The sequence below is a fragment of the Triturus cristatus genome, chromosome 11, assembly GCF_964204655.1.
Source record: "Triturus cristatus chromosome 11, aTriCri1.1, whole genome shotgun sequence".
NCBI lineage: Eukaryota > Metazoa > Chordata > Amphibia > Caudata > Salamandridae > Triturus > Triturus cristatus.
In genome coordinates, this window is record NC_140594.1 from 209940205 (window position 1) to 209963355 (window position 23151).

The window sequence follows — 23151 nt, forward strand, 5'->3', positions numbered from 1 at the left end:
CTCAGCTAGCTTCATCTTCCCAACGACGAGTGGAGTCTACCCAGAGGTTGTGGAAGGCCTATTCTCTGAATGGGCCACGTCCATAGTAGATCTTTTCACCACACCGAGAACATGTATTTTCAGGCCTTTTGCATCCTGGAGTTTCCTCTGCAAGAGTCTTTTTGAGACACGTTCTGCTGTCTGTGGGCTCTCAGACTTCTGTACTTGTTTCAGCTGCTGTTGCAATGGGTCCTGAACAAGGTCGAGATGGACCAAGTGCAACTCATCCTGATAGCGCCAAACTGGGCCTAAAGAGTCTGGTATTCTGACCTGTTGCATCTTAGTCTTTGCACTCCACTTTGGTTTCCTCTTTGGCAAGGGCATTCGTCTCAGCTGTACGACAGGGCCCTGCACCTAAACATCCATTGCTTACACCTGTGTTTGGAAATTGAGCGGTAACAGCGGAGCATTTTCGATTTGCAGTCCACGCTTCAGATGTGACTTTGGAGGGCCGTCACCCTTCTATGACGCTGACCATTCCTTCCGAGCAAAGGCTGCTGCAGATGCCTTGGCCAGGGTTGTTCCTGTATCTGAGAAGCTGCCACATAGGTGTCCATCTACCCATTGATACATTGACCAGGTATTTCTGCCTTGATTTGCAGTTCCACAGGGAAGGCTGTTTGCATGATTTGTCCACTTGCTCCTCAGACCCACCACCTTGTGCACGGTATTGCTTTGGTATCTGTTCAAAAGATGAGGAATTTGCAGTTAGACGTATCCATCAGAAGAACAAGTTACTTAACTTTAGTAATGCTTTTTCTTGTGGTACTCCTTGTAACCGTATGTTCCTCACCTTTGGAATCCTCACAGGTGCCAGACTGGATCCGGCAAAATATTGTAAGAGCACCATTCTGGGGAGTAGAATTTTCAGGTTAACAAGCTCCCAAATTAGGTTTTTCACACTGTTGAACTTGTCAGCCGCGCCACAGCGACCCGGAAATCGGTAAAAGAAGCTCACGCCTGGGCGCAGGAGCGGCACCTTAAATGTGGCTGCGTGTCGGTGTGTCCAGAGTTGGTGTGGAGCTGACGCAGAGTCTGATAACCCCTCATGAGACCACCTGCGAGCTGTTGCGATTTTTTTCAAATTCAGTTGTGCACCTGAGAGAGGAGAGGTGAGGAATCTGCTGTTAAGATATCACCAAAGGTGTTCTTTCGTGGTTTTAGATGTGATGGGGAGTAGTGTAAACATTGACAGTGCCGCTCTTTTTAGGTCTCGCTAGAGCCAGCACATGCGCTGCTCTGGCGAGAAATTTAGTAGCTGGTTTTAAAAGTGCTACCTATGCCGGCCACCAGCTTGCTATTACGCGCACAAGCGCGCGCGATGTGCACAGCTGCCATCTGGCTTGCTGTAATGGCTCATTAAGCCTTATAGTGCGCGCGTGATTCCCCTCCCCTACCCCCTCCCACTCCCTCCTCGTCAGCTCTTCATTTTTCTTTCACTTTCGCGCCCCCCTCGTCAGCTCTTCACGTGGCATTGCTTGTTTGTTTATTTACTAGTAAATATGACTCGCTCCACAGCATGCTCATGGTCTAATTAGCCATTCGGTATTTGGGGGCCTGTGTTTTGAAATCGGTAAAGTACAATGTCTAAATGAAAGCTTTTAGAAGCTGTAATTATACAAGCATCCGAAAACAAGCGGTGTTGTACAATGTCTAAATTAAAGCTTTTAGTAGCTGTAATGAAGCAAGCTCGGAAAACACAAGAACAGTAAGTACGGTTTAGTTACCAAAGTGTTTGGTGGTAAAAATGATACTATTGGCTAGTGTCTGCTCCTGGAACTTCCTCCCTAGACCGCAACAAATATCTTTTGTAGATGACTGTGCCCGAGCTATTCTTTCCAAACAAGAGCGTCTGACTGTTTGATCTCTGTTACTTAACTGACTTTTTTATTTGTGTCAAGAGAGTGTATGAAATTCCTCTACTACCAGGAACTCTGTGACCGTGCGTGGAGATGCACAATTGTGCTTGCATTCCTAGTCCAAGGGGGTGAAAAAATACTGTGGGTGCATCTTCCCCCTCCCTTTCCGCACTCTAAGGATCATTAATCACCGAGACATGACATCCGCCCCCTTAGATCACACCCTCCCCCTCCTGACATCGAACACCACAAAGCGCCAAGCCGTACGGTACGCTCAGCATAAATATTTCATCTGCGTCACGCGGGACTGTACTAACATGTTATGCAAAGGGGGCGCAACCCCATGAAAGCCCAACAGTGAAGAATTGTTGAAACATAAAGGCATTGTTGAATCGATCACTGCGGCCCTACTATAGCTGTGTTAAGTATGTATTGTGTGGGTTTCTACTACTGTGTAAAAAATAATGTTTTATTGAAAATATTTTGTCATTTAGCCTTGATTGGAGCAGTTATATCTTACGAGTAGTTACCCTGTTAATTTGACTACTTCACCAACTACTAAACTGATTTGCTAAACCTACGCTTGGGATTAGACTCTTTGCAAAGAATGTAGCGTTTTCATCTCTTTCCAACTGCTTTTTGTTTAGTTTAAACCCGTTATGGTTCATTGTATAATCGTTTTATGCGTAACTGTCGCAGAGTGGTTTATAGTTAATAGTGACTCGCGTCTGAGGGTCTAACTGCAGTCTTAAATGTTAGTAAAAGTTATAGTTATTCATTCCAGTGCGAAACGAGCCTGTTCCGTAACTTAACTTTCAAATGGCTGTGAAGATTAATCGTTTTCTGACAAGAACAAGCATTTGCAACGTAATAAGTCTCGCAATTGCGAGATTTTGAGCTATTGGCACTGTAAACGACAATGCCTTTTATTTATGTGTTTAAAAATCCTGCATTAATAAAAGGCATTGTCATTTACAATGCCAATAGGTCAAAAGTTCTACAATGCGAGACTTGTTGCATTGCAAATGTTCTTTTTTTTTTTTTTTTTTAGAGTGACTGTACAGACACGTCCAATCCAACCATGTTGTGTCTCGCTACTGCACTGGCAGTTGCATTTGAGGGGTCCATGGGCATTAATACACGAAAAGTAAATTGCCCTCTTGTTCCCCGTTTTGGTAGTAAAAGACAGCCATATTGAAGTGCAGTGGACCGTGACTTTGAGCCTGGTGCTGCATTAAGGCTGTCTATTCCGCTTCTCCAGGAGCTGTGAGAAAGTGTCTCTGTATATACTGTTCCCAAATAGGTACAGGGTGTACAGAGTCCACAGTCCCCAGAGGTTTGGCAGAGGCTAAAATTAGATATAACCTTACTCTCTAAAGTGGTAGCTTGGTCGAGCAGTAAGGCAGTATCAGAGGACAGTGTAAAGCATTTGTGGCACACACTCAGTCAGCAAATGGTCTCACACACTCAATAACTGAACTCTAGGCCAATGGTTTATATATAAAAAAGATATGCTTGTTTTATTTTAGAACCAACAATAGTTATTAAAATATACTTTCTCAGAATGAGATGCTTTATATAAATACTTTTGCAATATGCAATTGGCTTTTGTAGAAAGTTACAAGTGGTTGCAATAGGCAACACAATTTTAAACACAATAATGCATTGAGTTCAATGGAAGTTTCAAGTTATTTGCAATAGATTACTTTTAGGATTCCAGGACTGGATCCTAGATTCAGTCCTGGGTCATTACTTAGAAACAAGTGATAAAAGTCGGCTTAGTTACTGTTATGATTTTTAGACAATATTTTGCTATTTTAAAAGTTGACACTTAGAAAATATTTCATAGAAAACAGTCAATGATTCCCTATGAAAAAAAAATTCAAGTTGCAGGAATAGTATGTTCTCGTTACTTTTGGACTCCAGTACTGGGTGCCTAGACTCAGTACTGGGACCTTTATCCAAAACAGGAAAGTAATTACGTTTTCACAATTTATACGATTTTTAAAGAATATTTAAAGTTTGCAGAAATCGACACTTAGAAGAAATTTCACAGAAAAACAGTCAATGGTTTCCTATGGAAGAAAATTGGGTTACTGGTAAGTACGGTTGTGAATATTTTTCAGGGTCAGTGCTGGGCACCAAGATCCAGCACTGGGAGCTCACCTAATAGCAGGTGAGTATTTTCGTTTTCGTTAGTCGGCTGATTTTTGGTGAATATTTTAAGTTTTGAAAAGTCCACACTTAGAAGAAATTTCAAGAAAAAACAGTCAATGTTACCCTATGGAGAAAATTGAGTTATCGGCTTTCAGGTAAGTTCTCGACTGTCAAAGTTAAGGTTCTGGGCACAGACTCCGGGATCTCCGAGGGTCAGGTAGATACAGTTGTTACACCCTCAGCGGCACAGGGGCAGCCGGGTGCAGAGTGCGTTAGGCCCAATGTTATCCTATGCGAGGCAGGGGGGCCTTGGTTGGTGGCTGCTGACTAGCAGGCCACGCGGCTGTGGGAGCTGGGCTCCTGGTCACTTACTCAGGGCAAACGGGGAAGTAGATAGGTGCAAAGGTTACACTGCCAGGGCCACTCGGGCGGCTGGGTGCAGGGGCTCAATTGATTTCAATGGGAAAGCTCCGGTTTAGAAAACGACTGCAAGCTCGGTGACGAAGATTCTCAGGTGCCACCACCACTTCGAGAGGTAAGTTGGGTAGTTGGAGGATAGGTAGGTACCCAGGAGTTGGGCACAGGGGGCCGTTCACTCTGGCACAGGCCAGGCTTGGCAGGTGCAGAGTGTGTAGGGTTCGCGGTTCCGGACTGATGCCAGGGATTAGATGCTGATTTTGAGTAGAGCCTCTACTCATGGGAGTCCCAGGTGCTTAGAGCCAAAAGGTAGCCAGGTCCTTCGCGGTTTGTGAGGTTGCTGGCCACAAGAGTTGCCAGGTTGGAGCAGGAGCAGGTCCGGGGGTCGGCAGGCCGGTAGGGCTGGGGCCAAAGCAGTTGGTGTCTTCCTCTTCTTAGCAGCTGCAGGGCAGGTCTTCTTTCTTCTTGCTCTTCTTTGTATTTCGGAATCTGGAATCAGGGGAAGGAAGGTTCAGGGTGGCGCTAAATACTAGATGTAGGGGCGTTACAGGTAGGTGAAGGGCAGGCACCAATGGGTCCCTGTCCTGGGGTGGGTTCACCCCCTATCCTGCCTCTCTCCTGTGGGAGGGAGGCAGTAGCCTAGTCCTGATTGGGCAGGGCTTCCCATCTTCAAGATGGCGAGAGCCCGGAGATGTGCTTCACCTCGCCTCCCCCACCTGAGGGGTGGGGTTGGCCGGCTGGCACATCCCCTGTCCTTATTTGGGGTTTCCGGCCAGGCTTCCCGCGAGAGTGGGGGCTGCCAGTGGCCTGGGGAAGCTCACAGAGGTGGCATGCCTTTGAAGCTTCCCCCTGCCCATCCTGGGAGAGGAGATCTAGCACCACGCCCAGGATGTGCATTGTTGCAGGCCCAGGAGAGCAGGGGCTCTCCTACCCCGGGGTCCAGCAACATGTCTGCTGTGTGGCAGCCTAGGCAGCCTCCTAGAAAAGACGTGGATTGTAGGTTAGGTTTCAGGGGGCATCTCTAAGATGCCCTCGGGGTGCTTGGTACATTAAATCCCACACTGGCAGTGCGGGTTTAATGTGCTGAGAAGTTTGATGCCAAACTTCTCAGTCTTCAGTGTTGCTATTATGGGGCTGTGGAGTTTGTGATTGACGAGCTCTCAGCACCATGTACTCTTAAATGGCAGCACTGCACTTACAGTGCCCAGGAATGGACCTGGGTACTATAGGGGCACAGGGCTCATGCTCCTGTGCCCACACCACTGGCATAGGGCACCCAGCTAGAGGGGTGGCTGATGTATGCCAGGGCAGTGTAGGTGGTGGGCATGGCACACAGGGATGTGTGCCATGTCGACTCTTTGTTTTGTCTTGTACCCAGACACTCAGCCTGCAAGGGCAGTGTGTGTGTTAGGGTACAGGGCCTCTAAGGGTGGCACAATGAGTGCTGCAGCCCTTAGAGGCCTTCCCAGGTCACAAGGCCCTGGGTACCTAGGGTACCTTTTACCAGGGGCTGACATGTGGCCAGGGTTTACCAATTTGGGTTTTAGGTTGTTAGGGAAGGAACATAGGCCTTGGGCACCTGATTGGCAGGAGTCCAGAGCACACTCAGTCAAAGTACATTCAGCAATTCAGCAAAAAGTGGGGGCATACCATGCAAGAAAGATGGCACTTTTTCACAGGAGCCCACAAGGTTGGGGACACATCCAGCCTTGCAGCACAGTTGTTTGCCAAAAATTCCACATCACTGGGCCCTTTAGAAACAAGCATTGGCATAGCCAATTGGTCTCACCTTTGGGACCTTATAAGTGTCTAGCCATGCAACAGTTGATGTTGTTGCACAAAGGATATTGTGCTGGATAACCAAACACTTATAAGGTCCCAAAGGCGAGACCTATTGGCTATGCTAATGCTTGTTTTGCTGTGATAACGAGTAGGATGAAGCTAGAAAGATTGTTGCAAAGGACCCATTGACCTCCATGATTGCCATCAAGGCTTTAAGTGTGCCAGGTCCTGCCGGTGTGCTAAAAAGCAGGTGCCGAAACAGGTCTCTATCGAGCTTTCCATTTTTGTCTTGACCTTCAGGGTGAAACAAGAAATCGTAACTCTGCAGCAGTACGAGCCTTCACTGACTTTGAAGTACCTTCACAGAGGCTCGTTTTAGTACGTTGTGTCCATTCATTTAAAAACAGAAACATTTTCAATATTTTATACTACGAGCTATAGTTGTTACATGTTTATCTTACACAACTAACAACCACTGGCAAAGCCAATGGTCTTGGCTTGTTGTAGGTGTAATGTTATTTGTTGTACTAGATATCTGGATGCAATGATAGAAGTAGCATATTACCAGTCAGGTGCCACACTATGCTAGGCACATATTTTTAGCTTACCCGTTTTTAAGCCACACCCTTAATTACACTGGCCACGCCCCTTTGAGAGACCCCTGCCCCTAGTTTTTTCATTCCACTTAAAGCCCTGAGTGCCATGAAAATGTACCTAGAGGTGGTATACATGGGACTCTGACATCTGTGGTGCAGGCAGGTGCTGCAGGGCACCGGTTTCTGATATGAAGTTAGACCCTGGTGCTTAGTTTATGGAGTAGCCCCCCGCGAAGCCTCTCATGGTATCCGAGCATCAGTCAGCCCTCCATCAGCCTTGCAGGTGCGGTACCTTACTTCTTGGCGCTGTATTTAATGATCAGGTCAATGTATAAACGATCTAACGTCGGCGTATGATAAGGTGCCAGTGAAGTTGGCTCTCCGGCATTGGCGTCTTTTATATAAATTCATCTCTAGCCCTCCACCCCCACTAGGAGTTCCTGATAAAAAAAAACGGCAACCAGCAGACAGCACTCTCTCCGAGACGCCGTCATTGACTGCGGGCCATGCCATCTAGTCAATTCTCTTCATATAAACCGCATACACCTTTCTACTTGCGGCTCCAGGATTGTGTCCACAGTGTAAGTCCATGAATGTTAGACCAGTCGAGGCATGTTAAACTTTAGAAGTGGAGTTGCCGATCCGGAAGTAATCTGAAGGTTTATTTCATATTTATAATATCCTCTCTAACAGTGCTGCAGGCAGCATCCACAGATGCGAAAAAATATTTGATCTGCATCTCTTTTTTTTTTTTGTTTTAAGGTACCGCATTACGATTGGCAACAAAACGTGCGTTTTTGAAAAAGAGAAAGATCCAACCAAGCTAAGATCGCCCTCTGCTGGCAAGTTGTTGCAGTACACTGTTGAAGACGGATCCCATGTTTATGCTGGACAATGCTTTGCTGAAATAGAGGTACTAAATATAATAATTTCTAATTTGCTTCCATCCTTTATATGAAGTCGGAACACAATTTTAAACTGAAGGCATTCTTTCTAGGGTAATTTATTTTTTGCTTTTATTTTAAGCATTATCCAATATTATTTGTATGCCTCAAACGTTGAATTAGAGTACTCTTCTAAAACCTAAATTTTACATGGGTAATCACAAACATTTTCCCAGGGGCCACAAGTTTCGTCGGTGGTGTGACCGAGGGCCGCATTGATACCAGCAACGTGGCGGTCGGGGTTTGGGGAGGGGTTTGTGGTAAGGTGGGTGTAAGGGAAGCTAGGCGTATATATCTAATATCTGAATTGTGCAATATAAAAATAAAAACATGGGATGAATCCCAGCTTCACCGCTTAACCAAACTGTGTGATCCCAGGTAATTATTTTATTTCACTTTCCCTCCCTTTTCTTCACAATCGCATACGTGGACTTCGATATACAGGACTTCAGGATGTGTGCAGCACAAAACCTTTCCCTGTGTGTTTGGTTTAATAAACTATAGGTTGTTCATGTATAACCAAAACTCCGGCCCCCAAAAAGTACACATGACAACTGACTTGCCTCTTCATACACTATTGCCATTGTTATCCGGAAAGAATGAATGTTCCTCAATTCATGTTTGAAAACTATCACTTAAAAAAAAATACTTCTCAGTACACTGATAATGTGACTTACTACGGTGAAACGGTTCTGCGTGTTAATGAGTTATTAACAGACTTTATCATACTTTTACTGCAAGATGTCTTTATAAATGAAGGTGTTCTTTAGTTAAATGGTTTAGCACACCCTAGTCCCTTCCCTTTCTTTAAATTCAATTAACCTTTAAATAAATGCTTGCCGTTTTATCTAACATATTTTTGTTAGTGCTGACTTATAAAAGCATTAGCCCAGTGCTGCTCTTGACTAAGGGGCTGCACTTTGAGTATCACTATACTTACTTAGGTCCTAAAAGAATGTAAAGGAATAGCTATATTATGATTGGCAAATGAAGATGGCCAAGTAACAGACCTGTGTCTACGTTGTAAGCCAACTGTTACCTTTTATCACTATTTTTTATAAGTTGGTATAGGTTGCACTTTTTCACGTCTGCTATTTTATGTTATATTGTGAAAAGTCAGCCCACAGCTGAAATCGTCGTGTGAAATACCAAGTTAAAATATGAGACAATCGGCGTTGGAAATACCGATCCTCTTATGTTATGATTCCCAAACCTGTAATCATGTTTCTTACCCCAGACCCTCTATCACTGAGATCCAAGGTAACGGTAAGCGCAGCACGTGAAGAAACAAACTATTTTAATGGACAGTGAGAACCTCTGTGGTCTTTAGAACAAATAAAAACTCTCATGTAAGCACTTTTGTCTGATGGACAGAGTGAAATGGCATTTCAGCAATTTATCATAAAGTTAAAGAAAATAGACCCATAGCGATTTACAAAATGCGCCGATGCAGGTCTGTATTCAGAAACACTGCATACATTTTGTACAGGGAACTTTGGTGTTGGGTAATACAAGTATATCAACGCTATACTTTGTGAAGTGCAGCATGGAGCTGATGTAATGTTGCATTAAGCTTTTTTGTTTGCGCTGCATTTTTTTTCTTTTTTTTACAGATATCGACTTCAGAGAGAAAACGTTTTTCTTCTCTAATCTCTGAGGTTAGCCAACAGCAGATTGCTAATTGGTGAATAACTACCATCGTGCACGTTATAAAAAAACCTCAGATTTTTACTTTCTAGTTAGGGTTCTGATTGTGGCCTTCTAAGTAATATATGCAGGCTTTGGTACTAGGGAGGGTTGGAGGTGGTGCCCTGAAGAGCAGTGGTTGATGAATTTCCAAAATGATTGGACCCAAGTGGCTTTCACAAATAATGGTGGCTGCGAACTCTGCAGAGTGGAGGGTGTAAATACCCACTTCAAAGTGCAGTGATATATTCAGGGTCAGGAGTGATATGTACGCCCCAAAAGATAATTGTGTGGAAAATGCTAAATGGGTCATTTTAGAGCATAATGGTCATCGTTTGTCTAAAAACCCATAAGGTTTGTTGGGCACTGTTTAAATACTGCTCTCTTATGTTGTGCCAAGCAAGATTCATAAGGAGTGGTGGGGGTTCACCCTTTGCTCAGAAAACTTTGAACAATTGTGCATTTTCAGCACAGTTTCGTGAACAGGCAATAGGTGTTATAGGCATTTAAGATAGTCTGGGTATACAATTTTGCATGTTCTATCAGTTTTTCCCTTTTTTTTTTTTTACATCTGTCTTTGATCCAGTTCCTATTATTTTCTCATCCTAGCCCTTAAAGGATTCCTAGACCTGTGTTGTGCATGGAAGCAGTATGGTGAAAAAATTAGTGAAATGCCTCTCTCAGCCTCAGGCCATAGAGAGTCAAGCCGGTTTTACAGCCTCCGGCCTCCAGCCACACTAGTGATAATGTTGTAATCTCATCTGTATAAATGATGAATTGTCTTTGCATGCATCTTAATATGAATTGAGGAGCATGGAAACCCAAGATGTCAGTATGAAGGGTCATAAAGAAAAGTTTGGAACTGTGCCATTGTTTAATGTAAACAACTGAGGTTTAATTACATTATTACTAAGCCTGTAAGTGCATTTTTGTTGCTGCATGTGTAGGCTCATGTGTTTATTCTGATTCGAGTACAGGCAGAGATGGATGCTTCTCAACTTTCCAAGTACAAACAAATCTTTGTTTCGTCAACTTTCTGGTGGAATCTACTCCCCCTAAAAGCTGCGACTCCCATTCCTGATAATTGTGAGTCTCCGTTCTTATATTCGTAGTACAAACCAAGATCTCCTTCGGTTGGGGTACATACCTCCATAAAATCCCTTTAAAAATACCCAAATAGAGTAAATGGACATACCATTTACTGCTGCAAACTATATGTCTGTACCAAACCATTGTGAGGGCAACATATTATAGCATTTCCTACTCCTTTCATGTTTATTCGATTCCCTGTCACTTGGTAAGGCATGTTTGGAGTGCTGACGTTCTGGGGTGACATTTTGAAAGATCACTCTCTCATGCCACTATCTCTTTTAGAATGTGTTGATAGATTACCAAATCGGGTCAACAGTCGTAGCATGTAAAGTCTCTGACTTAGATGAGGTTTTGAATACAAATGTGACTGGCAAATAAAATTGTTCCAGACATAAAACAAATTTAAAAGTAATACATTCCAATGCTCTTTTCAATGTATTTTAGTTTCTTTACATTGTAGTATATTCTGTGAAGTTTCATAAAATACTGTAGTTAATTGGAGCTTTCAGTTTTGTTTTTGGTTTAGCAGTATACTATTTAATGCAGCTTGGTGTTTGAAGTACTGATACAGTACATCAGTAGCATACTGAATAATTTAATAGTGCACCTAGCCAGTTATAAGTTCCAGTGTCAAGTCCTCAATAAAGAAATGTTTCTTCAAAGTGACGAGAACGGTTAGCTGATTTCAGTCTCACTGTCACTTTTATTTGGGGTTGAATAATGTGTATACTGATTTTGTCTTCTTTCTCTGCAGGTTATGAAGATGGTCATGAGTTTGACTGTGCAAGAATCAGGCACCATTCATTACGTGAAGAGGCCAGGGGCAGTGCTAGAGTCTGGCTGCATTGTAGCCACTCTAGAATTGGATGATCCCTCTAAACTTCATCCTGTAAGTGTTGATTTTGAAGCAGCTAAATTGATATGATAATTTGAATAAGTATTTTGGTTAGGATCCACCCAATGTGATGGTTTGGGCAGCTCGGGTAGAAGAGTGTCAATTATGGGTTCTCACCTTTAGCATTATAGATCTACGTTACTGCCCGTCAGACATGAGGGTCTTATGTATTAAACTATCCATAGGTTTGAATGTTCTGGTCAGGGATGTGAGGTGTTGATGGGTGTTGGTCAGAGACCCACAGATAAAATGAAAATGAATGTTGGATCCTTCATATGAGGGCAGGATTGCCACATTTTCAACGCAGTTCTGTGACATTTGGGTGTTTGCAGCGCACACATTTATGACATTTGCTCGATAGAGATTTACTTTTCCTCTTGCTTCTTGTGCACTAACATTTTGTAGCAATAATAAACAGTATGCTGAAGGTGAAGAATTGAGTTAATCCACCTTCTAGTCTAGCAGACAAACTGAATAGTGATTACAAGTTTAAACATGATCATTAGTGAAATAAGTTTGATCACAAGGTAAAACCTATTGATACGAAAAGATGATACGCAGGCGCAAAGTTTTGTAGCAGTGCTTCGGGTAGCATAGCATTACTAATACTAGAACATGGTTATTTGTTGGCAGCCAAGTGGTTCAGTGTCATGACTTGCACCTGTGAGAGCCCTGTCTATTAAGCCAACATCACTTTTTACTCTGGAACACAGAGTTTCACTTTTGCCCTGATAAATATGGCTTGCTTAACCCAGCTTGTGAAACGTTGTTTGATGAAAAGCACATGGAATTTGCAGAATTTACTATTTCATCATAGTTGAATCAAAATTTTACTATATCTGCAGTGGAGTAAAGTAAAGAAGACACTGTTAAAACTGATTGCATTTAAGGACTTTTTTGTATCTCCCCTTTGCACCCCCCTGCACTCCCAATGTGCAGTACCCAATCGTAGGGCTAGCAGATGACTCCCTTTCTCCAGGACTCCGCATTTCAACTCTTAAGATATTCTGGAAGCTGTAGTCTTGCTTTAGGTAAACCAATTAACCTACCATACTTGGAAAAATGATTTGTAAAATGATTTTTTTGAAACTTTGATATTGAGTCCAGGAGATTGAAACCATGTAGTAATCATACGCAACACAAGAGTGGTGGCATATATATGTGGCTTGCCTTATTGTGTGGTTCTATTCTCTACCCAAATCTCTTTATTTAATAAAGTGATTTCTTGTTGCTGACAATTGTCACTACTGTGATAACTGTTTCAAAAGTGTACGGGTGTCATTCGGAAGATTCCAAGAGGATGTAGCAGTTGAAAGGTCTGAGATCGAGGATAGGCCACAGGTTACTGTCCTTTTTGGGATGGGGACACATTTGCCTCACTAGCCACCGCTTACTGGGAGTCCACTGCTTTGTAGTCTATGCAGAGGGTGTGATTGTACAGCAGCAAATGTTAGAAACCAAAAATGTTACAGTTTGTAGATTGTAGTGCTGTTGATTCTCATGTGCCCTTCTGCCTCCTTGTAAGCCAGTCAATGCACCAAATAATGTTTTTACTTGAACAATTGACCTACCTGTACACCATATCTTTCAGCTTCGCTAACTTCACTTACTGCACTCACCTATTTAGTGGATGGAGGGGTGACACAATCTGAGGTGGAGTCTTGTTTCAGGTGCATTGTGGACTTCTTGAATCAAATACAACTTCCAAACATCTGTGCCCAACCCTAGAAGGCAGGAACATGCAGAGCATGTCTCTCTACAGCACTGTAAGCTACTGACCATTAATTACAAAGTTATACTTTCTTTCTCCAATGTCAGTAGCTTTTATAGATTCATGTACGGACCACCCTCCTCCCCATTCAGAGGTTCACTGGTAGCTACCTCTCTTCTTTGAAATTCTGAAATATGGCGGCCTGTATGAGGAGTGAGCGTACTGGTGCATCCACTTGAAGGATGGGTGTGTTTCACTGATGTGTATTGTCTACTAAATAAGTACTGTTCTAGGCCACTGGGCATGTCAACAATGTTTTTTTAAAATGTTTTTAATTTTATTAAAAATAGCAAAGGGGGACTGGTAGGTACTCTCATTACATCAACACCATCATAATCATCACAACAAAAGGGATCATCTTAGATCTCACAATATAATTATGAGGAAGGCCCTGAGGCAATATCAACATCTTCAGCAAGTCCATAATTAGGCTTTCCTGTTTTCAGTTTCTATTTTTGCTAAATTCTGGTGGGGTTTTTTCCAGTGTTTTCAATACCTTAAAAAAACAGTGGTTATACATTTTCGTGCCATTAAAAACAATAGAAACAGTGTTTTTCTGGTGTTAATGGAATGTTTTGCTTTTAATTATTGCTTTCTTTCTGCACTGATAGTGCGTGTGAACAGGGTATATGAAATCCAAATACATTTTTACAGATCAAGCTTATGGTAGTACACCATTCAATACTTCTTTAGTGAGTCTGTGGTCATGCACGCTCGCTCTTTCCTTCCTATGTAAACGTTTATCTGTGAAAAGGTCCTCTCAACATTGGCACTTGAGACATGGCAATGCCAAAACAGCCAGTACACAATTTGCTAACTCTGGCCAATGACAATATTTCCATGCCAGTACTGGTGCACCTGATAATTGTGATTCTCTAGGACATGTTCTGCAACATATGCATTGAATTGAGCGCATATGCCCTCAGTTATTGAAGTAGTAAAAAAAGAAGCAATACTTTTCAAAGTCTGGAGAAAATTCCAAAGGGATCTAGAACTTGTGCAGAGTACCTCAGTGAGGCTTTATTAACTTCAAATGCCATGGTTGGGGAAGGGACATTTCTATGCATCATCGCAAGCCATTTCCCATAAGCTGTTAATAAAATTTCCTGAATTGCTCCTCCACATTTCTTTTCTTACCAAGTGGCAAGAATTCTAGCATGCAGCATGTTGCAGTGCCAAAGTCACTAAATGTGTTGCCCAGCCTACTCTCAAGGAGATGTTTCAGATCTACACCAATTCCGCTGAACACTTGGTAGACAAGGGTGTTTTCAAACTCTAGTATTTTGATTATGTCTACTACATCAGCTATGTATTCCCGTTAGCATGCAGTAGACTACTTTTTTCACATCACTATCAATATGTGACCAACGATCATCACATTTCTTGCCTATAGCATCATTACTGAGCAAAAATAGCCTCTAGGACTGAGAACCACTGGCTAAATGACAGTTAGGATGACCCTTCCTTTGACGCCACACATCACAAAATTAGAAATATTTGCATTTTAGTTCCTGAGCATACCGAAACAGTGCACCAGAATGGACTACAAAGTCAATAGCATTCTTCATTAACTCTGAAGATTGTAAAGATGCTTTCAGCATACGATCTAGCAAGTGAAAAGGATCTCATACAGGGAAGCACTTCCGCTCAGGCATCGATTTTGACAGACCATCATACAACTTTTTCATATACGTAGCTGAATTACTGCAAATACAAGCAATATCACTCCAATCTTTTTTGAACTTGGTAGAAACATTTTTGCAGCAGCATTCCAAATGACACTGCGTTCCATGTTTACCAAATGACTGGTGTCATGTTTTCACCACTATCTCAGATGCTTGGTGACAACACTCTTTTCATATATACCGGTCACTACACCTTGCATTGAATGTTTAAAGCCTGGAGTGTTTGGCAATTCATCTACAATTATGACTCACTAGAAAAGGGGAGTGATGTATCAAATGATGTCACCTAGTCTGTGGGTAAATGTGATGGTATGTATTGGGAAAGATTCTTATGAAACCAGCCATTTTACCTATCGGTGAAATCAAATGTAGCCAAAATATTAAATATGATTTTGATATTTCCTGATCCTCTACAGTTTATAAAATAACTAAATAAGACCTAAAACATGCTTCTAAACACTGCATCTTTAGACCAAAGACCACAAAACTGAAAAAAGCAGATGGAAGAAGAAGCAATATTTTAGTGACCTTCCTAAACAACAAAACCTAAGCAGAATAATGTTAGCCCAGTCTTTCTCGCTGTTGCCTTGTATAACAAAGTTTCATTGTATTGGCCCCTTCAGGAAGAAATAAAAATGAATCTGTCACTCCTCTTTCTTTTCTTTGAATGGCACTTAGTTTGTGTTTGTGAAGGTGTTTGTTCAGTGTTTGTGTTTACACTGGTGATGGCTATTTTCTGTTCGGTGGGGGTTTATCAGTTATTATAGGTTTAAACCTAAAACCAGACAGCCTATCCATAATATTCAAACCATCTCCTCCATATTTTACAAAACATGCGTGGGCACCTCCCACTTTCATAAGTTACTCTTTCGGCAGCCATACATGAGTCCTTACCCCTCCTCCATCCAGCAAGATTAGGCGTTTAGAAGCTCCCCATCACTTGGTCAAGTTTCTTTTGGCCACTATCAGTCCCAGATTACACAATAGGAGTTTCATCCACGTCACATCAAAATCATCGGGTATCCCCAAAAGGACATATTTCGGGTCTTCAGGTATTTGCATTTCTAGGATTGCGCTGAGTTCTGACAGCACTCTGCGCCAGTATGTCTGTATGGCTGAGCATAACCATAATGTGCGGATGAAGTCTCACCGATCCCTTCTACATCGCAAACAATCCAGTGAGGCTCCTCTACCTATTTTATACAGTAAGGCACTATCATAATATATCCTATGTTAACTTTTAAATTGGATAAGGCGCAGTCGAGCTCTAATTGACACTTCTCACTGGAATATCAGTGCCGCCTCCCAGTTGAGATCTTCGAATGTGCCAACATCGGCCTCCCACACAGCCCTCCATTTTAGAAGGTTGTCAGGCATATTATTGTTATTAGTATTATAAGTGTAAGATACTTCCTTTTCTCGTAATTCATCCATTAAAAGCTACCCCTCTAAGGGAGCGAATTCTGGGAGGTCTGGGGGGGTATTTTCAGCTTTTTATGCATGTGCGAGTTGTATGTATTTGTAATATTGACGATCGTGGAGTTGAAATTCCCTCTGGAGGGAGAAGAAAGACCTTAAAGCGTCCTCTTCTAGCAAGTCACCTACCTTGGAAATGCCTATTCAATCTCAAGATGCAAAACCTTTTAAATTGGTTATTTCTGTCAAGTGTCTGCCCATCCATAGCAGAGTCTCCCGGGTGATGTTCTGCTTCCAACCCATGCAGGACTTGGCCTTGTCCCATGCCTCCAAAGTTATTTGAGTAGCTGGTAAGAGGTCACGTCTTGCCCTACTGCCATAGTGGTAGTGTTAATGTGAGTGAGCTTGGAGCCCAGTTCTTTCTAGGGCATGAGTGGGTTAGTCCCTGTCCATAAATCCCCAGTCATTGATGCTGGTATGTGGCCTGCCCAGTAGTAGGGCCCGTAGGTCTGGGAGACTATACCTCGGTTATAGGAGTTGCGTTGTAATTTGCAAAGGGCTATCATAGTGTGGCCATCATTCTACAGTAGTTTCCTAAGTTCATCCTCAATTCAAATGAAGGTATCTTCTGGGAGCTTATAATATGTGAAGCAAATATAAAAAGTTTGGGAGGGCGATCTGGCGGGGAAAATGCCGCTCTTCATTTCAGATGTGTTTATTGCTGGTTCAAACTGTCGGGACAAAATCTTTTAAGTAGCGAAAATCATTTAATCGCCACATCTGCAACAAAGGAGTACAAAGAGGTTTATTGCATATGCTCAGACTAAAACATCTGGGAGAGTGACTGCACTAAGAGAGAGTCAAAAGTCAGTCTCAAATTACACACGCTGCAAGTCAATTCTTATAACATTATATTTGGCAAACATCCATAACTTCAATACAATCTTAACAATAGAAAAAGCTTCCTGCTTTTCCGTTATGTCCCACCCAGACTGCACACCTTTCCTTAAAGCGCAGCCTTTTCCTGTGTTCGTGACTAACAGGTACACTGCCTATACAGAACTATATTTGGAACATCCTCAGTGTCTCTGAATTTCCTGCAACATATTCAAGCCCGGAAGGTTCCCAGAAAACACACACAGTGGGAGGAAAAAACACTTAAGTCAGACCACATTTACAAATTTGTTTGAAAGCAGACTGTAGATTATTACAAGATACAATGTGAAACTTAAACATACACTTTTAACCACAAATTTAAACAGTTTTATACAAAACTTCTTTCTTTACACAAAAATAATGTTTCACAGTTTGTAGTCCAGTGTCAGGTAAAACAGAGTAATGAACAGAATGATTAGGGCCTAAATCTAAATTAGGGTTTTGATTCCTTTCATTCCCCTCTTTAGTCGATTCTTCTACTACTTCTTCACTACCCCTGTACATTTCTCTCAGTTCTGTATTTTGCATCTCTTTATTTCTTGTTATTGGAAACGTACCTCCCACTTTAGCTGTAACCCTCTTGCAACATGCTAAGATAATCTGAAATGCTAGGCACATCAATAGCAACAGAACTATTATAGTCAACAAGGCCTTAGACAACCCCGACATCCAGGAGGGCACCCAATCAAACCAGCCAGTAAACCACTCATCTTTAGCACCCCACTCTTTCTTCATCTGTCAATATGGCCTGAGTCAGGTTTCCTTCATCTTCATCATTTGTTGGCATGAAAGTACAGAATACGGAACTAATCTTTTTACATATCCCTCCTTCGATTGCTGTCATCCAGTCCAAAACATATCTGTGTTCCATTACCATAATTCTGATTGTACTCAGCTCTTTAATGGCATTAAAGCCATCTTCAGTTGCATTGATTGATTTCGTAAACTCCCACCGGGTAATTTGAAGCCAGCGAGAAGTTGCTTTTGCTTGAAACATAGGTAACAGACTACCAAAAAAGGTTTGGGCGTCATTGAACAGCCTATACTCTTTGGGCACCTCCTGCCACACTGAAGTTCCAAAGTACTCAGCCATCCTTTTTCTTCTGTGATGATGCAGCAAAGTTGATGCTTTACTCATGGAATGCAAATCTTTTATTTCTTTTACTGGTATTACCATAGATGGGGTATGCAAAGTCATCAGAGCGCAGATTCTGCTCCATTCGGGGGAGGGGGGGTATTTGAATGTATATTCGAGTGCCACACTGCCAGAAAAAATCCATAAGGCTGGATGTACCGCCCTGCATATCAGCATTGTAAATAGTTGAGCTACAATTGAGATTTCGTCCCACTTTAACAGTCCCATTTCCCTGAAAGCAAAGAGAAAATCTCACTAGTTTTACAGCCAGCTGAGGATGATGTTTAGTTCCAGTCCATGTATATCTCTGTATGTTATCATCCCATACTTGCTGACATGATGCTTTTATATCATCAAATCTCAAAGGACGTTTTGTGTCTGTGCCATGCCATAAAGATATGGCTCTACATAAAAACCTAGCTCCAGTTCCATTTATTATTGACAAATACTGATGCTTCAATACTTATTGTACACTACAGTGGTCCCTAGAAAAATAGGGATAGACATACAACAATGAATACAGACCCATTCAGTGCTGTATTGGTTAAACTTGTCCAGCCGGACAGAGGTTCAATATTTAATTTATCAGCAATTCTTTAAGATGTATACAAACGAAGATACTGAGAGTGGGACACAAGCCTGCATCATACTACAGAAACATAGAAACGAAACAGTTTGGGGAACATTTAAGGGAGGCTCAGGCAACGCTCACGGTTTGTTGTTTAGAAAAAAATCATCAATTAGCTAAACAAATCACAAGGAACGCCTCTACATAATCGATGGTAACATCACAGTTAATGCATGGGGCGTTTTAGGGTGTCGACAGCGTTTTGATACAAGTGAACAATGCGTGGATCATCTTCAGAGCATTAAATAAGCATGCCTGTGTAGAAGTGCCTTAGATTACTGTATTAATTTACATTAGTTGGGAGAAAGAAGGGGGAGGAAACATAAAAAGGGAAAGAATTAGGAGGATGTATGTCAAAGTTACGCAGCCTCATAAAATTTGGCAAGCTAGTCAGAATACAGTTGCACCATAAGAGAATTGCAAGTCGCATTATATAACACAGTGAGATTCAATTGGCACAGTGGGAATACAATTTGGCGCAGTGACAATGTGTTCAGCGTAAGGAGTACGGCGCAGTGACTTGGTGGGAAGGATAATTTTGGAAATGACGCAGTGACTTAGTGGGAAAATAGTCTACCATTGCATGTTGGAACAGTTCTCATGGTCAACAATAGAGCAAGGAGCAACCGTGCGCGATGACAAGGGAATAGAGGGAATTAGGTAAACAGGGCTAGCAGGGTGCCAATTTCACGCATACTGAGTGAATAATTGATGCTTGTGAATTGGACCGTTTGGAATATGCGGGAGTCCTTACTTGACGGAACAAGTCCGGGGCACAAGTGCGGGGAATACGAGCTATGGGAGGCACGGATGATTGTCCTGGTGGAAGAGGGAGGGCCCAGTTATACGTGGGGTAAGGGAACCGTGGAACAAGAGTTAGGAGGGGAGGGGTAAGAGTGCTTACCAGCGGTTGCAGCGATAAGGAAGTACCACAGTCGGTCGGTCAATTGCATGAATAACTTCGGTTGAGGTGGCGTGGGAGCCAACTTCGTGTGCTCTAGGCGCAGTGGCCTGAAAAATAATGTGAAGGTCATGGCGCAGAAGGGTGATAAAGCGTCCTGAGCGCTCAAGTGTGGCGCATCTAAAAGTCACTCACCTACGTGTCTCCGGTCGTTAGGGACGTATTGAATGATTCTCTGGGGAAGGAGCCACAGGCTTGTGCTCAAGCGACGTATGGGCCTGAAAGGAAATTGCAGAGGGTCAAGGGAGGGGACAGCAGCTAGGATACACTGCGCTGGAGTTGTGGAATGGCAGCGTGCTTACCTATGGCCGATGTATAAGACGGCTGCACAGGGGGTCAGCTTCCGTGGATGCGGGGAGCGAAAGGAAATTGTCTTGGTCTCAAGTAGGGAGAGTGGTGCACTGATTGGCCGGAAGGATCATGTGATCGGATGTGCTTGGAGGAGAGTGCAGGAAAGAGAGGAAGGCCTAAGAGATGGTAATGGTGGCCATATTGGAATGGAGTGAAACTCACAAAGTGAGTTGAGTGAAGGCCACGGCCAATGCGATAAAACCATAGTAATTGTGAAAAGGAGGTGTGAAATCATTCAGCCAGTGGGTGATAGGGTGCCATAATTGCAGTCATACTTATTCCATTGTAAAATCTCAAGTACAGGGTTACATGAAATATTTTCAGGAGGTCCATAGTCCAGATATGGTTCTGTGTTTCAGGTTAAATAAGAGTTGTCCAATCTTCTAGGCGATTCAGCCCTGTGTGTAAACTGTTACTTTTCAAAATCCATTTAAGTTCTTCTTTGTTGAGCAGTTTGGAGATGTTACCTCCTCTTGGTGGGAGTTTGACCACACTTAGGATAGTCCAACGGATATCGTCCTCAGAATGTCCAGTCTCTGTATAATGTTACACCAGTGGTTCATTGGGTGTCTTGCATCGTATTCAACTCCACTGTTGACAAATGCGAATTCGTATTTTTTGAGTAGTCTGTCCGATATAAATTCTGTTGCAGGGGCACAAGATCGCATATACAACATTGCATGTGTTACAGTTTGTGAATGTTTTTAGTTCAGATGGTATATTTTCAAAACAAAACTCTTTGCATTCAATCGTAAGATCACATATAATACAATTTCCACATTTAGCGTGGCCCGTAAGGGGTGGTAGCCCCCAGTGATCGTTAAGGGTGCTGGGTGGTTTTTGGGTGGGTAAGGCTGCACGCACAAGGTGATCTTTAATGTTTTTGTTTTTCTTAACCCCTTCCATGCTGCGCAGATTCCGCCGCTGTGCTGACGGAATCTTGCGCGGGCGTGGTCATGACGGAACGGTTCCGTCATGAGCACAGCTCAACCGTGGCTCATGACGGAACCGTTCCGTCATGAGCACCGAAGGGGTTAAATGCAAACATAGGGCGATCAAGATTGAGAGTCCCAGCATTTAGAACATTCCAGTTTTTTAAAATGGATTTACGTACTGTGTTGGAAACTGGGGAAAAGGTGGTAACACAAACCAAGCGATATTGACATGGTTCGGTTTTGCCTTCCAGTAGGGCCTCATATGGGCAATACCATGATCTTTTCATGGCATTACGTACAAGTCTACGAGGATAATCCTCTACTGGTTAGTTTGTTACATAGTAACTTTGCCTCATGGAAGTAGTCCTCCTTCATGTAGCAGTTCCTCCTACTTCGGAGGAACTGGGAATACGTTAATGAGCCTTGAACAATCACTCCCCCTTGTCCTTGATGCCCGGTGCTCACCAATGCAGTAGTCTCCACCTGAGGTTGGCCTCCTGTTTGTACAACAGGTGCTGGTGTCCCTTGAACAGGTACATTAGCAAATTGCTGTTGTGGCATGTAAACCTGTGGTAATGGAGTTTTTTGTTGTTGAGGATAGGGGACATACTGATAAGGGTCATATTGAGGTGATGGCCATGACATGTTCACATTTTGTCATCCCCTCCCTATTCCTATTCCTATCACTCACTGTGCTTCATCACTCTTCTTGAAGCGGCATTCAGCAATAAAATGTCCGAAGTTACCGCAGTAATGGCATTTAAATTTCTTCTTGCATCTGTCTGCCCTCTCTTTGACCCCTTTCTTGCTACCTGTTTGCAACAGGACCCTGCACAGTCATTTCTTTTCCTGTCTTTTCCTTCTCATTTTTCTGTATTTTTGTGTCACCAGTTTGGCTTGGACTCTGTCACTTTGATCTTTATTTTTCCTCTCCTTTTCTTCCTTTTTTCTACAAAAATGTATAACGTGCTTGTATTTCTGCCCAGCGTTTTACGTCTAAGGCCACAACCTGATCTAAATGGTCTTGTATGTCTCCTGGTAGCCCCTGTTTTAAAACATTGTAGAATAATCTACAACTACCTCCCATGTCTACAGGTCCTATATCTGCTTCCCACTTTTCTTCATCATTGTTATGTAGTCTGCACAGGACTGTCTTGGAGACCTAGTTTTTGTCTTCAATACCCCAATGTCTGGTCGGTCTGGGTACCTATTCCTTAATTCAGTCCACACCCAAGAGCGCACTACTCCAAAAGCAGACCCATCATGTTTTCCTTTACTAATAGTTACTCCTGGTATCCCTGCACTTCTCATTATCCTGTCCGCCTCATCCTCTACTATGGAGCTCAAGAGGCTCTTTACATCCCCAAAAGCTAAAGGTATCCCAGCTGTTGCATTTTCAAATGATTTTATCCATTTCCCTGCTCCTTCATGTAATGGAGGAAGGCCTTTTTTTTTTTAGATTTTGTTTATCCATGTGTTGCCATGGAACATAGACAGGCTGTGCTCCCTGTGTCTTATACACCAGTGGCATCTGCATTACAGCTGTATTCCTGCCACCATGTCCCTCATAAGGTGTCTCAGACCTTATAGCATATTTCTTCCACACACACAGGCTTTGTTGCATGTAATCATAATTCCACTCTGGGTCTCCATAACATAGAAAAATTAATAAATCAGCCCTATTTATCAATTCCGGGTCAAAGGAACCTGCTCTTAGCCACACTTTCATCTGTGGCACCATAACTTCTGTCCACCCCGCAAGGTTATTAGTAAATGGGACAACATTATACCAACTGTTTTATCCCTTCGCTACTTCTGTTCTCTGCTTCTTGCCACAATTCCATGCATTCACGGTCAAGAACCCTA

The 23151-nt window shown here is 42.7% G+C and overlaps 1 protein-coding gene across 9 annotated transcripts in view; it reads left to right on the forward strand.

Moving 5' to 3' along the window:
- ACACB (acetyl-CoA carboxylase beta) overlaps nt 1-23151 on the forward strand; it is a 2187049-nt gene that overhangs the window by 796157 nt on the left and 1367741 nt on the right. For all 9 annotated transcript variants that reach the window (XM_085633342.1, XM_085633341.1, XM_085633344.1 and 6 more), the window contains 2 exons: nt 7613-7763; nt 11327-11461. In XM_085633342.1, coding sequence (XP_085489468.1) covers nt 7613-7763; nt 11327-11461 — 286 coding nt within the window. The remainder of the gene's footprint in view (nt 1-7612; nt 7764-11326; nt 11462-23151) is intronic.